This window comes from Quercus lobata, chromosome 2, assembly GCF_001633185.2.
Source record: "Quercus lobata isolate SW786 chromosome 2, ValleyOak3.0 Primary Assembly, whole genome shotgun sequence".
Classification (NCBI taxonomy): Eukaryota; Viridiplantae; Streptophyta; class Magnoliopsida; order Fagales; family Fagaceae; genus Quercus; species Quercus lobata.
The window spans coordinates 100,677,420-100,695,442 of record NC_044905.1 but is presented as its reverse complement, the minus strand read 5'-3'; the positions used below and the strand labels follow the sequence as shown (position 1 = coordinate 100,695,442).

Sequence of the window (18,023 nt, the reverse complement as noted above, 5' to 3'; positions counted from 1 at the left end):
TACTATAAAACAGTCGATTATTGAAGGAAATGGACGATGGGGCGCATATGAAAACAAAATAAAACATAAAATACAAAAATAAAAATTTTGAAATATAAAGGGCGAAAAGGAAAACAACCCAAACTTGAAGAGTCAAAGTATACTTTAGTCTTTCATTTACTTTCACCTTCTCTCTCTCATTCTACTTCCTTGATTCGTTTGCGTTGAGCTCTTCCTTCCTTTCACTCTACCAGCTCAGATTGCCTCCTCTCTCTAGCTTCTTTGCACCAACTGAAGCCTCCTAGCCTTCCTTATCTCAGATTCAGCATGAGTTTGTGCATCGTTGGGCTGCTATGGGTGAAGACCAAGTGAAGAATCAGATCCACAATTATAACTATCAATTGATCGGGGAAGATTCATGCTTTCAAAGAAATTGAACTGTTTTAGGTCACCAATTTATTTATTTTCGCTTCCGACACGTGCAATGGTTAGTACATTTCACCAAAAGCAGCGTGTCACATTTGAATTTAGGAATCAGCCACTCCAAACAAAATTGATGGTAAAGCTGTTTACTAATCATCTCTCTTAGGCCTAGTAAAAGTGAAAATTGTGTGCACTAAATACAAAATTTTCTCCCTTCTTGACACTAATTCATTCTATAGAAGAAACTGAACTATTTTTCCAGTTCCTCATGGCTTGGAAAAACAGTTTCCAGTTTTACACAACATATTTTCCGGAGATAAAAGTCTAACAAGGAAAAAAATATTAGAACCATAAAAGTGCTGTCTCCTTTGTTTTGATAATTTCTTATGTAATTTGAGAGTGAACCTTTTTTTCCTTGAAAAAATATTTCTCTTATATATTATGGGAAGGGTAAGATCCGAGTATGAAATGAGACCATGGGCCCACCCCCACATTAGTCCTGACCCAACACATAGATGAGAACTCGAGAATAAAGGACGAAGGGGCTAGCTCCCTGAGGAGCCTAAAGAGCGAGCATTCCTTGAGAAGTGTCGAGCGGGCCACTTGCACCAAAAAACAAAATACCGAAGAAGATGGTAGAGACGTGCAAGTAAAGAAGAAGGGAAATATCTAGATAAAATAACCATCACCTCTGCATTCAATGCACTGCATCAACTTAGCTGGCCGCATTAATGGATGAATGACCTTTGAATAGTACCTACACAGCTTGCAGCACATTCTACCACCTCTAGCAAAACCCTGATGGGAAAAGCATCCAAAGGAAGACCCTCGGCTATACAAGTGGAGGCTAGGATGCAATTCAATTAGCTATATAAAGAAAGGAAACCCATCTAGATGGGGTGATGAAAGACTGAAAAGAAATACATACCCTGTGCAATACTACCCTGTAACTGAGACTTGAATATTATATGAACTACTACTCCTCGGCTTTACTTGAGAAAGTGTTAAACCCGAAATTTACTTCTCTCTTAAGAATCACTTGATTTTTTTTTCATCAACTTAAAAGCTAAACCATACAAGCATATCAAAGTTGACATCAGAAACTCATTCTCTAACAAATTAATTGTATTGAGAGCTTCAAAATCAGGCATTTATTAGGGAATACAGATGCATCATTGTCACAATAATAGGAGCTTATATATGTGGGTCCTCTCTCTCTCTTTCTCTCTCTCTCTGTGTTGGGAAATTTAGACCCCGGCTGATAGAATTAACAAGTTTTAACCCAAGTTGTTAATTAGATTTATTCTAAATAAACCTTATTAAAACAAACAAACATCAATATCATGCAGCAAAAAAAGTAAATAAGACAAGATATGATAACTCAGGAAAACCAATGAAACAAACTAGTTTCACAGTAAAAAACCTAGGAGGAAACCTTCTCGAAAAGCAATTCACTATAGTAAAGAAAAGTTTCAAATCTAGTACAAAACCTTTGTCCCTAGACTCTATGTAAGGTTGAATTTAATCAACCATCTTATTGGCTTTATTCCGTGCTAAATTTGCTTATATTTCAGCATTTAGTAACCCTGTATTTAGGTGGAATTGTTGTAAGGGTAGTGAGTGAGATAGAGTGTTGAAATGCTCAAGAGTGTGCAAGAAAACAGAGACTCGCGACTTGATCTCGCGGGTAACTTGCGGTTTCAAGTCGCTAGAAGCAGCACACGTGTCAAGTATGCCAGAAGTTGAAGCGTTATACTAGTTGAAGCACTACAGGACAAAATAGGACAACTGACTGTTCAGTTACCTCGCGGCTGGAACTCGTGACTTAGTCAAGCCGCGAGGCCAAGCCACAAGCCAGCCCTGTTTTGAAAAACCTGACTCTTCACATTCCATTCTCACCCCAGTATAAATACCCTTTATACCCACAAAAGAAAGAGAGCTTCCAGAGAGAATTTTGAGAGAGAAACCCTAGAGTAAAACAAGATTGATTCATCTACAATCTTTAGATAAGAGTCTCTTCAAATTCCTCAACTCTCTTCCTCTCCATTGTTAAATCTTTGAGAGGTCTTTTTACCAAAATCTTTTCTCACCATATCCATTACTGTGAGAGAGCTGTTTGGTGTTCTAGGAAGCAGTTAGGAAGGAACCAATCTACATTGGTTGATGCTATGGTCAAGTAGCGGAATCCGGAAAGCTAGAAAAGAAATAGGTTCGGCGTAACCTCGTTGGAGCAAGAAGCTTGGAGGGCTTAGGTACACTGGGTAGATTAGGCTTGGAGGGTCTATTGTTGTTCATGTATCTCAACTACATTTTCTAGTGGATTACTTACCGCTTGGAGGGCGGCGGAGAGGTTTTACACTGAGGGCTTCGGTTTCCTCTTCGATAACACATTGTGTGTTGTCCTTGTGTTTGCATCTTCTTTCCCTTTTATCTTTGCCTTTTATTATTTGCTGTGGGTTGTGATTTTGATTGACTTAGATTATTTACCAATTCTGTTTATAGCTGTTGTTCATTTTCCGCATACTAGTTGTTTGTCATAAAACTTGAATTGGTTATTTTGTAATTGGGGGTCTAAACGTTCAAGGGTGTTTTATACACTATTTGAACTTTCACTCTACAATCCCCATAGATGAATTTACAACAGAAACCTTCTACCGCTTCAGAACCTCTGAACTCTTTAATATATGAATGCCACCCTTTTTCACAGATCCTAGTACGTGACTAACCAATGATGCACGACTCCCAATATGTGTCTAATACATCAACTTGAAGAAGATTGTTGGCTGCAAAGTTCTTCACTTCATCAACAATGAAGATCAAGAAGCACTTGGTTACAAAATCCTAAAGCGCAAAGACACAGTAGCTTCTTTCAGAGATAGTAAGGCATAAGTCACCTTTTGCATATGTTCTCCTTTTATTTTCTTATGTGACTGCCTTTAAAATAAGCCTTATATATGTCTAGGGTTGTGAGAAAAGAAACCCTATACAAATACATAAGCATGGGCCGAAAATCAGATCTGAAAAACTGATTTTCGTAATTCTCGATAGATAGTATCTGTCAAGACCTCGATAGACAGTATCTGTCGAGCAATTGTCGAGCTCGATAGATAGCTATTTTTTAGGAATCTGTCCAACTTTAAAGATCAACCCTTTAACGATATATTTCTGAACTTCAATTTACTTTTTTATTCGCTTGGAATTGTGTCCTTGATCGTGTTTTATCAATGTGCACTAGTACTTTTAGCAGTACTTTGCTTTGCTCTGTTTGGACTCTAAGAAAACAAAGGAAAATGACAAAAACTTGTAGTTAAAAACTGTTATGTATTTGTTTGGACTCTGGTGAACGGAGGGTCCCGATCTAAGATTGGGTACTTTGGCTTCACCGATGCTGTGATGTCTATGTTCATCTTCAACATTTTTACTTGAGAGTCATAGACGCTATGTATCAGAATTACTCATTGTGTTTTGCTTGGGTGTGATGGAACTGGAGTTGTAGACTTCTCTACTCTGCTACTGCTAGTGTAAATTACAAGAGGAAATGGCTTCACAAGCTAAGGCATTTACCAATCCACTTGAAGGCAATTCTGTGGATCCCTTTTTTTTTCTTTTCTTTAATTCTAGTTCTTGATTTTCTTGCGTTTTATCTTTCATTGGATTCTTTTATAGGAAAATTGATATAGTTTAGGTATTTTAGTGATAATCTGTGATTAGAATGTTCTTTATTCTCTGTTTGGTTAGTGAGAAAATGGAGGAAATTTTTAATTTAAAAAAAAAAAAAAAATCAAAGAGAATAGTACAACACTCGCGCTTCCATATTGTGAAAGCTTCATTGTCCGTGCTCACAAATTTTGGCGGGAAAATTGGGCCCATTAATCATAGACCAATGTTGCAAGTTCATTTTCAAATAGGGGTAAATTTATCTATTTAAATCATTTCCTCTCTTCTTCATCCTAATTTTTAAAACATCCAAACAAGAGGAATGGCTAATTACTCCATTCCCCCTTACTAATTTTAAAAACATCCAAACAAGGTAGAGGATAATCATTCCCCTCTACTCTCCTCTCCACTACTCTCCTCTACTCTCCTTCCTCTCTAAACTTCCAAACAGGCCATTAGTTAGTTGCATTATTCTATAGAGAAAATCTATTGACACAATTTGTCTTACAAATTTTATGACAATTCTAGAGTGGTTAATAGTGAGTGATAAAGAAAAAAATTAGGGTCATTAAACAACTCTATTACATACATAAATAACTAAAGTCTATTACATACATAAATAACTAAAGTCTATCTGAAAAAGAAAAATCAACAAAGTCATTGTTACTTTAACATACAATACATTAATGCTAGCCTGTTTAACGTACATCAAAACAAGAAAGAAAAACGGAGCACACTACGTTACACACCCAACAAGGAAAAAAAAGTTGAAAAGAGTACATATGTATAGCCTTGGAAGACATCTATCCAGCTAATTAAATCAATCCCCTCTGCAGTTTCCTCATTCCGAAGGTCTTCATTAACAAATCGTGATTCCTTGCACTCACAACCTGCCCTATAGTCACTCCAACTAGTCCAAATCCATACCCAATCAAAACAATTTTCCAACCAAATTGAAATGGAGACCCCAAATCTTGACTCTCTTAAGGAGTTGAAGGTGAAGGTAGTGAAACCTCAAAGTTCTTACATTTCTTTGTCAATGGGCTACCACACAATCCTGGATTTCCTTCAAATGAATTGCTTGGAAAAGTGTTAAATTGTTTTCCTTGTGGTATAGGCCCCACGAGATGATTATTAGAAACATTGAAAGATTCCAGGAAAGTAAGTTGTGTTAGCTGTTGTGGGATTTCCCCATAAAGCTTGTTTTGAGAAAGATTTAGTGATTCCAAATTTACAAGATTTTTTAAACCTTGTGGGATTTGACCAGTGAGAATGTTATTGGAAAAATTGAGCAAACAAAGGCCTCTTAAATTTAAATTTCCAATGGATTCTAGAATCTCCCTCAAATCTATTACTTGAGAAATCAAGAGCTATGAACAATTCTTGAACCTTCGTGTAAATCGTGACCACTCCTTTGTTTGTCATTATAATTGCATAACTATACTCTATATCCCATTCGTAATCTTGCAAACTATTTTGTAAATCGAAGGATGAATTTACTTGAATATATGTTAAATGGTTTGCACTACCAAATTTGGAAGAATTGGAATATTGAAAGAATTTTATTGGCAAACTTCCAGAAAAACTATTGGATGAGAGGTCAAAGATTTGCAAGCTAGGAAACTTATATATTTTGTTTTATGAGTCCTTATTGGGCCATAGAATTTGTTGGACCGCAAAATGATAATCTTTAAACTCTGAAGGTTTCCTAACCATGAGGGAAAAGTATCATTGAATTGGTTATTACTGAAATCGAGGGCCTTCAACATTATACACTTTGCCAAAGATCTTGGTAACCTCCCTTGAAACTTGTCTTGGCTGAAGTTAATCATCATTAATTTGCTTCCATTTGTCTAAGTTTGTGGGATCCTTCCTTCGAATGTGTTCCTCCGTAAATCCAATACGAGCAGAGAATTACCAAAGTTGTGCAAGCATTGAGGAAGTGAACCACTTAAGTTGTTAATTGACAAATCAGGGACCTGAAGAGAACCCATGTTACAAATCAACTCTGGAATTTTTCCAGTGAATGAATTGTTTGATACATGATATTGCAAGGTGGAGAAAGATGGAATTGGAAGTGATCCTTGGAGCTTGTTAGAGGTGAGGGCTAAAATGGCTAGATGGGTCCAAGGAAGAAGAATTGGATGTTGACCGAGGCTTGTAAGAAAGTTGCATGAAAGGTCGATAACCTCTAAATTTTCTTTACTCACATTCCAAAACCATTCCGGTACTTGACCATGAATTTTGTTGGTGTCTAGGACTAGCCATCTTAGTTCATCTTGGTTTACTAGGAAATCTGGGAACTTGCTCAAGTTGCACCTACCAAATCCCAAATTTTCAAACTTTTGAAGTGTTGTATTGTCACTAGTTTCACTAATAATTAATGACACCCCACAATCAGATAGATACAAGAGGAAGTCAATTTTTTGAGCTTAACAAACTTGTCAAACTCCACTTTGGCAGTATAGTTATTCGTGGAGAGATCAAGAAATTCAAGATTCTCAAGGTTAAAAATTGAGTTTGGGATCTGGCCTGTTAGGTAATTGCCAGCAAGGTCCAAGATAGATAATTTTGTGAGGTTCATAAGCCCAAAAGGGATCTGACCATTAATAAAATTATAAAATAAAAAAAGGCTAGTCAGCTGTGTCAGGTTTGCAAGCTCAAAAGGGATTGGACCAGTCAATTCATTTCAGAAAGGTATAGAGTAGAAAGTTGGATGAGGTTTCCAAAGGAAGATGGAACGTGGCCCTTGAAAGTGTTGCGTGAAAGATCCAGAAAATTTAGATGCTTGAGGTTACCAAGTGAAGATGGAATGTGGCCCTTGAAAGTGTTAAGTGAGAGATCTAGAAAATTTAGATTCGTGAGGTTACCAAGTGAAGATGGAATGAACCACGAGAAGTTGCACCTCCACATTTCAATTACAGTCAAAGAGACAAGGTTTCCTATTGAAGCAGGTAGCTTACCTGAGAAACTTGTGTTTGCGAGAACCATTTTCTCGAGGGGACTGCTCCGTTGAAAGTCGGGTAGATAACCGGTGAGACCTTTTTTGTGCAGCAAATCAAGAACTCTTAAATTTGGAAGCTTAAAGATGCCTATTGGAAATTCCCCATTCAATTGGCAGTCACTGAGACGAAGGGAAGTTAAAGAAGACAAATTTGCCAAGATATTGGGCACAATGGAGATTATGCTCACCCCACTCAAATCAAGCTCTTCTAGGAGGGTTAAATTTTCAACTAGACGTCCTAGACTTGGCTTCTTGATTTCCAAATCATGGTTGAAAGAAAGATCGAGGGATGACATTTGGGACAATTGTGAAAATTCTAATGGGATTTGACTAGAAAACACAGAATTGGAGAGACTGAGATATGTTAGTTTGGATAGATTGGAAACTGTGGATGGAATTTGAGAGTAGTTAAAATGATTGTAAGCAAGATTAAGCCTTTGGAGATGAACAAGATTGAAAAGGCTGCTGCTAGAGTTAATAGAACCATAGAGACAGCTGCAATGGAGGTCAAGACCAATGACATGGCCCGTGAACTCGTCACACTGTACCCCATCCCATAAGCAGCAGTCACTGTTGTTTCCTTCTAATGTCCAGGATGCAACCTTGGGATAAGCCGATGGATCAATGGAAGCAGTTTTGTTGATGACAAAGCTTTCCTTAAATTGCAACAAGTAAGACCTTTCGTGGCCATGGCAAAGAGGCTGCACGGAGGAAAATGAGCGAGTGGCTATGTGATGAAACGTTGAGAGGAAAGAAAGTAGGTACACAAATTTCAAACGATACAAAGAGGACGCCATAGCTTTTGTCTAAATTAACCATGTTTTTTCGCTCTTATATAAGCAAGGAATGCAAAATAGTACCAAACCCATTAATCGTAAAGAAAAGTACCAAACCCATTATCTCAATACATAAAAGAATAGAGAAACTTTAGTACAATCCGATTGGTTGCCTTCCCACTTCTTTAACTTAGTGGGCGTAATAATTTCTATCCTTTCAGTCAAAAAAACAACTTAGTGGGCATACTAATTGCATTGTCAATTTCTGTGTCCCTCGGTAAGTTTCCACCGCTTCTTCTTGTTCCCCGGTTCAATACTTAAGTTTAAACCACGTTTTTCAATGCTATGGCCCATGGTCAAGGTGCGTTAGGAAGCAAGCACTAGCGGAAATTCTAGGTTTTTGGAGTTGCCAACGAGTTCTTTGGAACAACTTATTTAACTTTTGCTAAAATTATTTTGTTAAAAGTATGTTAGAGTATTGTAGGGTCACGTTTTTCAGGCCAAGTCCAAAATGAATGAGACCTTGGACCTGTGAGCCCAGGACAATGAATTTGTAGAGAATGGGCCAAAGAGCTAGGCTTTAGCATATGAACAACGGTCATCATGGTGCTTTTTACGATCAACCCTCACCCTAGCCTTGTCCATTTCGCCTCCTAAGGCTTAGTCACACTGGTAATGGGGACTTTGGGAACAATTGGAGAGTTAGGAACCTGAAAAGCTCAAAGGGTCTGCAAATAAAGATGGATGACCTCCCACCATGCTTCTTATATCGGGGGCAAACCTGGTGGCAGTCAATTCACCCAAATCTCCAAAAAGGAACTGCAAGCGAAATAAATCTCATTCAATTTCCAAAGTGGTCTTCAACCATTGAGTTTATGTCGCCTCGTGGAGGGACCCTCATTAAAGCACGCCTCGTATACCAAAGCGACAGGGACGTAGCTGGGATAGATTAAGAGAATGTCTCACAGCCAGGAACGCGCCTTAGGCAAATGAAGGGGCTCTGGCCTTTAGTGGAGGGCTTGACGGGGCAAACTGAGACAGATGCCCGATATCACCAAAACCCTTCTCTCCGTCCGAGGAGCTGGACAATAGGATTTTGAGGGGCTATTGTGGGGGATAAAAGATCAATAGGCCCATGTCGATGTCTATATCGGGCCAAAGGCCCGGCCTAAGGGAAAAATCCCTCCTCGATCGTGGGAAAGAAAAGCCCCTCCTCAGCCATGCGGAAAGTCCTCCTCGGCACAATGTAGCTGAGGATGGAGGGGGTAACCTGCCACCGGTAGTGACATTCCCTATCATCCCACAAAACGGCAAAAGTACTAAAGCAGAAAAGGAAAACGAAAGTGTTTAAAAGGAAAAACTGTCATTATTGCATTCAGTGCCTTGTGCCTGACTTGGCCATACTTCTCTGTCTTTACAACTACTCCCAACAACTGGAGGAAGGGGCTGATGGGACAAGTACCTACTCTAAGGACCCCATTCAAGAAAAAGAAAACTACTATAAAAATGGAGTAAAGAAAGACAGAGAGGACGGGGGTGGAGACCCCCTAACACACTGAAGGCATAAAAAAAGACTCTCCAAACTGTGACGAGGACCAATCCTCTCCGATGAAGCCTGTCCGTCCCAACCTGATCGTAAAGAACACCATGATGACTGTTGTTCATACGCTAAAACCTAGCTCTTTGGCCCATTCTCTACAAATTCATTGTCCTGGGCTCACAGGTCCAAGGTCTCAAAAGTACTAAAGCAGAAAAGGACAACGAAAGTGTTTAAAAGGAAAGGCTGTTATTATTGCATTCAGTGCCTTGTGGCTGACTCGGCTATACTTCTTTGTCCTTACAACCACTTCCAACAACTGAAGGAAGGGGTTGATGGGACAAGTACCTACCCTAGGGACCCTATTCAGGAAAAAGAAAACTACTATAAAAAGGGAGTAAAGAGAGACAGAGAGGGCGGGGGCGGAGACCCCCCAACACACCGAAGGAATCAAAAAAGACTCTTCAGATCGTGACGAGGACCAATCCTCTTCGATGAAGCCAGTCCGTCCCAACCTGATCGAAAAAAGCACCATGATGACCGTTGTTCATACGCTAAAACCTAACTCTTTGGCCCATTCTCTACAAATTCATTGTCCTGGGCTCACAGGTTCAAGGTCTCAAAAATGTGACCCTACAAGTATATTTGTACTTTGAAAATAGTGAGAAAAAAGTTTGAAAAAAAATAAAATTTTAAAAAATTGTACATAAACTATTGTCTAGTCAATTTTTTGCCAAACATTTTATAGTTCAAAACTTAAAAATGTCACTTGTGGGTTCTAATTAACTTAACTGGTAAAATCTCGTTCAATTGATGTCTTTGTTTGACGGTAAAGTAGAAAAAGAAGAAGTCATTTATCAAAGAAATAAGTTAGTACATTTCTTTTTGACATTTTTTTAATCTTTTGGATTCATAAGTATGATTACTGGGAATGAATTCAACATTTCCACATTCAAACTACGGATGTCAAATTTCAAGGTAAGATTTTATTTTACAATTTTTTTACTTTAATTGTTTTTCTCAGATAATTTTCTCTTTGGTTCCCTAGAAAAAAAATTATGTAATAAATAGAAGCAGGCAGGGATTGGTATGGTAGCCATTCTTGGCTTGTGGGCCTGTGGCTCCTATCTTAAGCCCTTAAAATTTAAAGGTATTTCCGAAAATATATTAGGAGTGTAATTAAATTTCTCCGAATATGAGTTTGAAAATTGAAGTAAAAAATGAAACTTGGAGCTCCTGCCATTGTTTCCTTCTATTTTTTACATTTTATTTTCTAAAGAACTACAGAAACTTTTAGTTTTCTGTTATCTGTGTAATGATAACAACCGACTTTGAAAGACTGTCCTGATACAGATTAATCTTTATAGTATTAGTTGCAACTTACATCTACCTAGAAGGAAAAGGTAACGTTGTTGTTCATAGTCTAGCTAGATATGCTATTGACATTTCAGATTTTTTTGATGTGGATAGAGAATGTTCTACCACAGCTTCATTTTGTACTTCAAGCCAATTTAGACGACTTACGTTAATAAAAGTTCTAGCTTTTCCTTCTCAAAAAAAAAAAAAGGGGGGGGGGGGGGGGAAAGATTATCAGCCGGTTAGTTGACAGTCTTCAATTCTGCTGTTTGATCGATCTAATATTATTGTTCTTAATCATTAATGAATTATGTAAAAAAAACAAATGCGACCCATGCGAACTTACACCTCCCCCTCAAATTGTTGAAACAATCCAAGAAAATCCAAGTAATTTAATTGGTACGAAAAATCTTTTTATTTTTAAATGATACATAAAGACCAAAAAAAAAAAAAAACTATGAGATGGCCCATTCCCCAGCCCGTGGCCCTCCAAAGGAAAAATCCAAAATTTCCTTCTAACTTCTAAGACATTCCAAAATCCAAATTACCATCAATGTATTAACCTGTGAACAGAAAGCTAGGTAGCAGATTTATTGCCTAGCTTTACTACTTTTGTTGCTTTTGTTTTGAGATACTGTGTGCTATACTACTATACAATTGTGTTTTAATTTGTGGCTGTTTGCCAATTTTTTTTCTTCTTAAAAAAAAAAAAAAAAAAAAAACTTGTGTCTGTCCAATTTCTTTACATTTTTGTTATATAACTTTAGTATTGTATTTTTTTGATGGGTACGTCTTGATTTTTTAGGTAGAAACGGTTATGTGTTGTTGATTATCTGTTACCTATTGCAAAATGATAAGGTTAGTTTAAAGTAAATTTCATATATCTATACTACTATAGTACTATTTAAGGGATTTCCTCTATTTAGAATGAATATTTCTTTAATTAAAAATACCCATATATCCAAGGTTTAAGTAAAGACATAACTGAAGCACAGTATGGTAAAAAAACATCTTTAACACATTACCCAAAAATTAGGACCACTCTCCCAAGATCAACCACTACTTTATCAATAATTAATATAGCCAGTGGTGATACGATGAAGCTAGAACCAAAAAATGAATTTCAAAATATTATTTAAATCATTTGTTTGTGTGTTAGTGTATTCGTTTTTGGGGATTACTACATTTGTCAATCACAACAAAATCTAGGTGTGTGAAGTAAAATTATTTCATCTGCAAACGCATTACACTAATCACATCCAAAGGTATTTTTGTAATTGAAAAATGTAATAATCTCAAATTATAATAAATACAAATCATTAATTTTTATTCAAAAAAATAAAAGAGTCTCTGAGCACGTGAGCGCGTGCTCAAAAGCTAGTATTTCTTTAATAAAATATCACAAATAACTAAAAACTAGGACCACTCTCCCAAGATCAGCCACTCAAAAAACCCACTACACCATAAAATAAAACCACTACAATGCGTTTAACCCATCCTCCATGTCAAATTCATTTTTGATTTTCACGATTGTAGAAAGGACTTTCAAAGTGTGAAGAGGGATATTGGCGTATTGCTCAAGACACAATGTATGTATTTTTCAATGAATTTAAGTAATAATTAAATTTTACATAAATATTTACATGTGATGTGTATTTTCTTCGTCATAATTTCTATTTTTCTTGATCAGGGTTGCTTTTGATTTTTTAAAAGTGCATTCACTATAGAAATAGATACATGAAGCCCAAATTCAAAACCCATTTAGAAACGTAAATGAAGTATCTCAGTTTTATCAGTGGCCCGTGTGCAACACCAAACCACAGTCTCATCGTCGTGGTGTTCCAAGTAGGATTAGGATTAGATTAGATGAAGGGAGTGACCAGTGGCAGTATGGTTGGTGGACCTTGCGGTAGCGTAGTGTGGTTGTATCTTGGAAGCGATACAAAAATATTTTTCCGTCAGGGATGTCAATGGTGACACGGCAGTTTGGGTAGCAACAGCGACATCGAGACTAAAGAAATCTTGAAGCGCCAGCTAGTGAGTACTACCGAGTGGTTTGAGGGTGCAAGTCTCGCCACAAATTCGTGTACCATTACTCAGCAAAAACAAAAATATTTGTGTACCATTCAATTTCATATTTTATAATGCTATATTAGTATGATATATTTGGTATTTTATTTTTCTTTTTTCCTAATGTTTGGTCGAGGTTGTTTTTAGTTCTTACTTTTTAAATACTTATCATTTTTGGTGTTTTTTTTTGTTTTTTTTTTTTTTTGGGGGGGGGGGGGGGGTTGATAACTATTACCTTTGTAAATACTTATTTCCTTTTGGTATAAGTTGTTCTTTATGCTTGTGGTTTAAACTTATGTTTGGTTACAGTTTTTTTTTAGGCATGTTCGTGCTATTCTGGGGTGATTGATGAAATCTTGGGGAAATTGTTGTCATTTGAAATTTTGATGACTAGACGAGACATTGGAGTAGTGGATTTTAAAACATTATGAGTAGGGTTCATTTCTTTGGGCAGCTATAGCCTATAGCATCTCTTTTCACTACAGGATGCATTACAAAGGCCGAAAATGTGATTGAATGGTCTTCGTAGGATTCTTTTGCCCATATATATCACATAGATGTTAATCTAAACTTAAGAAACTACATTTTCTTGCTAAAAAACAATAAGGTGAAATTTACTAAAGTTTTTTTAATGATCTATCACTCAAGTTAGATAATGCTAGCCTCTGAGCACGCATTTAGGCGCATGCTCAGAAGCTATTCTGCTTTTTTAGGTAAAGGTTAATAATTTGCATCCATTATAATTTAAGATTGAGAGACCAATTGTACTCATAGGGTAAATAATTGTTGTTTTAGATTTATTTATTTATTTATTTTCAAAGCTTAGCTTCCATAACCAAACTAACCACACTTAATCGATATGGTGCACCGCACCATGTATAAACTGGTTCTTAACCTTTTACAGTTGAGGTGCGGTCAAACATAAGGGAAAACCGCACCCTTAGGTGTGGTGTAAACCAGCCCCCAACAACCAGCCGCACCAAGCATTGTGAACAAGTTTGACCTCATTGACTTAGTGGGCATACCATTTTTTTATTTATTGATAGAAATAGTGGGCATACTTTCCTTTTTTTTTTTCTTTATTTATTTATTTATTTTATTGCTAGAAATAGTGGGCGTACTAATTGCAATGCCAATGTCCGTGTTCGTGTTCGTGTTCGTGGATACGTTTCCACTGCTTTTTTTTTTTTTTTTTTTTAAAGAAAAGTTTCCACTGCTTTTTGTTCCCCGGTTTAGGGCCTGTTTGGATAAGCTGTTTCAAAAGGTGCGTTTTAAAAACTCCATTTTAAAAGTCATAGATAAGTGTTTGGTAAAAATGTAAAAAAATGTGTTTTCTATTTTTAAAGTCATATTAAGCGTTTGGATAAGTTGTTTTAAAAATAGCTGTTTTGAGTGTAAATTCCAAAAAAGGATTTAACTATTTTTTGAAAGTTATATTGTTATTTTTCCTGTGATCAGTGTTTTTTTATTATTGAAAATATGTAATTAAGCTTAACAATTACATTAATAATAACAACAATAATGATGTTTTCGTTGTTGAAATTCATGGAGAGAAGTTTATCAAATTTAAAATATTAAAAATAACTCATCAAGAAAAAGATATTAAAATGATTAGGAAAATAATTATAGTAAAATGTTAATTGCCAACAATATCAATACTAGACAATCCATTATAATAATAAAAAAGTTCTTATCCGAAAAAATTAAAAACCAAAACACCAAAATAGAAATACTAAAAATATTGTTTACAACCCACAAATGGATCGAGCTATTTTGTCACGAACAAATTTTATCTCCTCATCTTGTATATTTTCAACGTTTGCCTGTCTGCTACTACCTTCTCCACTACTATTGCTTCTTGGTCTGTCCAAGTCATGTTCATCCCAATTGAATCCCTCATCTTCCCTATCATGATTTCTAATAAAATTATGCAAAACACAAGTAGCAACTATAATGTTTCTTTGGTGCTTAATGTCATAAGGTGGCATTTGCTTCAAAATTTTCCATTTATTCTTCCACACTCCAAAAGTTCTCTCAATTGCGCTTCTAAGTGATGAGTGAACATAATTAAACCTCTCTTCTATGTGATTCCCTCGACCAGCTCGTCGAAAATCTGAAAGATGATACCTCTGTCCCTTATAAGGTGGCAAATATCCTTTCCTTAAGGGGTATCCAGCATCAACTAAATAATATTTTCCTAGTTAAAAAAAAAAAAATGTAAGATGTATATAAATAATTCCTTCATACATATATAAAAATTTTATATACCTGGTGGTGGTTTTGGAAAATTGACAGATTGTTGACGGATAACATCTAAGAAAATACGTGTATCATGTGCTGCACCCTCCCATCCAGCCATAACAAATGTGAAAAGTAAATCAAAATCGCATGCTGCCATCACATTAAAAGATGTCACACCCTTTCTATTATAATATGGAGCTTTCTTGTCGTCTCCAACAACAACTTGGATATGTGTACTGTCAATGGCACCAATGCAGTCCTAAAATAGAATATAAATTTTAGTTACTTAGGAAATAATCCTCTCCCACCATTAATAACTCAAATAGCATGGTTTATCTACTAATACAAAATATATACAATGGGTTATACAAAACATACCATTAGTTTCCTCTCCCACCACTCATCAGTTGCAGCTATTGTTCCTTTGGCTGCATCCCATCCCAATCCAGTTTCACTTCCCTTCAACTTATTCCAAAGTACCCAATCTTTCTTCAAACTATCCCATTTATGCTTATACTTCGCCCTAGGATATTCCTTTCCAGTTTTCTTTTCAAAAGTTGCTATAATATTTGCCCAACCCTTTTTACTAAAGTGGGTATTAGGTTGATTACCCTTAAATACCTCATCCACACAAGTTTCACAAAAGATAGTCGTTACTCTGGATGACCATTGAACTCTAACATTTGAGCTATTTTGGGATTGTTTGGTGTTGGGATTTGAATTCTCCTTGTTCTTAACCATCTAAACAAAATATAGGTTTATTAATAACAATGTTCCACCAAATATGTAAAAATTCCAATGCTCTTACAAACAATACTCTTATAGGTAAAAAAGTTTCACACGTAAAATTGAAAAGAAACAACAACACAATAAACTAGCTGCCCAACGCAAAAGGCAAAAACAAAAGACATAAGAACAAACAAAATTACTTAAGGCCTCTTTGAGTGCACTAAGCTAGAAACACAATGAGGAGGATTCTAGACAAATTTAAAAAAAAAAAAAAAAAAAAAAAAAAAAAAACAACAACAACAACAACAACTGAGAATTTACCCCACTTAACAAGTGTGTGAGCAGCCACATTCCCCTGCCTATTCATCATAGAAAGCTAAATTCTGATCTCACTACATTCTAAGTTCAGCTTAAGTGTAGGTTCAATTTAAAAGGCAGCAAGAACAAATTGGATGAAACAAATGCCTAAATTTTTTAATGAATCATAAATTTAATTGATGATAATAAAAAAAAAAAAAACACATGCAAAAAGGACATATTATAATAGACACCACTTTAGAACAACATTATAATAGAAAAGCAAACAACATCAAGCATCTTCAAATGTTTTGAGTAATACACTTTTAACTGCAAAAACACTCTTAACTACAAAAGTAAAAGCACTGCAAAACACTCTTAAACTGCAAAAGCACTTCAAAACAACAACTTGAAATTTTCCATCAACCCCATCTATCTAATTTTTTTTTTAAACTTCACAACCAGTAAATAAACAGCAGCATGAACAAAAACCTGAAATATTCTTCAAACCCATATACTTTTCAACAAGAAAAAACGAATCCCATCCAATCCAAATGGTTTTGATCAACCTCATCTGTCTGAAATTGTTTTAAAAACTTCACAACCAGTAAATAAACAATAGCAACAACAACAAATCCCTTAGTCATGTAAGTTCTAATATTTTGAGTTTATTCAGTCATCTAAACTAAGATGCAAAAGCCCAAATCAATATAATTATTTCAGAGATGGGTAATGAAGAATGTTTACCTAGAAATCGTGATGCAGAACAACGATGGCAATCGAAGAGAGCAACTGACCAATAACAGAGAAGAAAGAAGTGAATATCGTGAAATTGATGAGGAGAGAACCAAGACTGATGAGATATGAGAATGTTTACCTGGAAATCGTGATGCAGAACAACCACGTCAATCGGAGAGAGCAACTGAGCAATAACAGAGGAGAAAGAAGTGAATAATGTGAAATTGATGTGGAGAGAACCAAGACTAATGAGATATATATATATATATATATATGGAGAAGGGATACGCTGGGATTTCGGTAAAAAATTTCCTGAACCAGGCGAAACAATTAGCGGCAACCCAATCGTCCCAACCACGCGCTGTTGAAAAAGCAGTAGAAAATTTCATTTTCGGAATCGCGAAAATCTACAGAATTGAAAACGCAATCCCGCAGATATCGCCTAGCCAAACGCAATCCCGAAATCGTGATTCGCGAAACTGCCGTTCTGTGCAATGTAAACACCTAAACAAACGGGCCTTTAATACTTTAATCAAATTTTTTCAATGCCACGGCCTATGGACAAGGTGCGTTACTAGGAAGCAAAGCATAGCGGCAATTCTTTTTATTTTATTTATTTATGGGAACCAGTGGAAATTCTTTGTTTATGAAGTTGACGACATGAATTCGTGAGTACTGACGTTTCACACTTAGTATACATTTGAATTGAAATGAAAAATTAAAATTATTTCTCTATTCAGCTTATTTTTACTACTATTTATGAGCTCTACTGCACTTTTTGGTACTATTCATGAGTCCTACTATAGGGATGGCAATGGGGCGGGGCGGGGCCGAAGGATGGGGTCTTCGTCCCCGCCCCGCATGGTTTTGTCTTGCCTTATCCCCGCCCTGCCCCGCATGACGGTGAATACTTTCTCACCCCATCCCCGCCCCTTAGGGCCCCACGAAGCCCCGCCCTACCCCGTAAAACTCTACTTTTTGTTAATTTTCCCTACAACTAGTACAATTTTTTTAATGAAACCTATTTCATTAATAAAAATATACTTGAAATTACAACTAAATTTATTCCATCAAATCAAATCAATTTTTAGAAAAAATTGAATAATATATCCAAGTGTTTAACAAGACAATCATTAAATAAAATAAAAATCTCATAGTATAACACAACAAAATAAAGGCAGAGAATCACATTGGGTAGAATAAAATATGCTAATAT

The 18,023-nt window shown here is 36.1% G+C and overlaps 1 protein-coding gene across 1 annotated transcript; it reads right to left on the bottom strand.

Annotated features, from left to right (window-relative positions):
- Nucleotides 1–6,738: 6,738 nt before the first annotated feature.
- LOC115974043 (receptor-like protein 6) lies at nucleotides 6,739–7,860 on the bottom strand. Its single transcript, XM_031094268.1, has one exon. It carries the CDS (start codon nucleotides 7,858–7,860, stop codon nucleotides 6,739–6,741), a length of 1,122 nt encoding a protein of 373 aa, XP_030950128.1.
- Nucleotides 7,861–18,023: the final 10,163 nt, after the last annotated feature.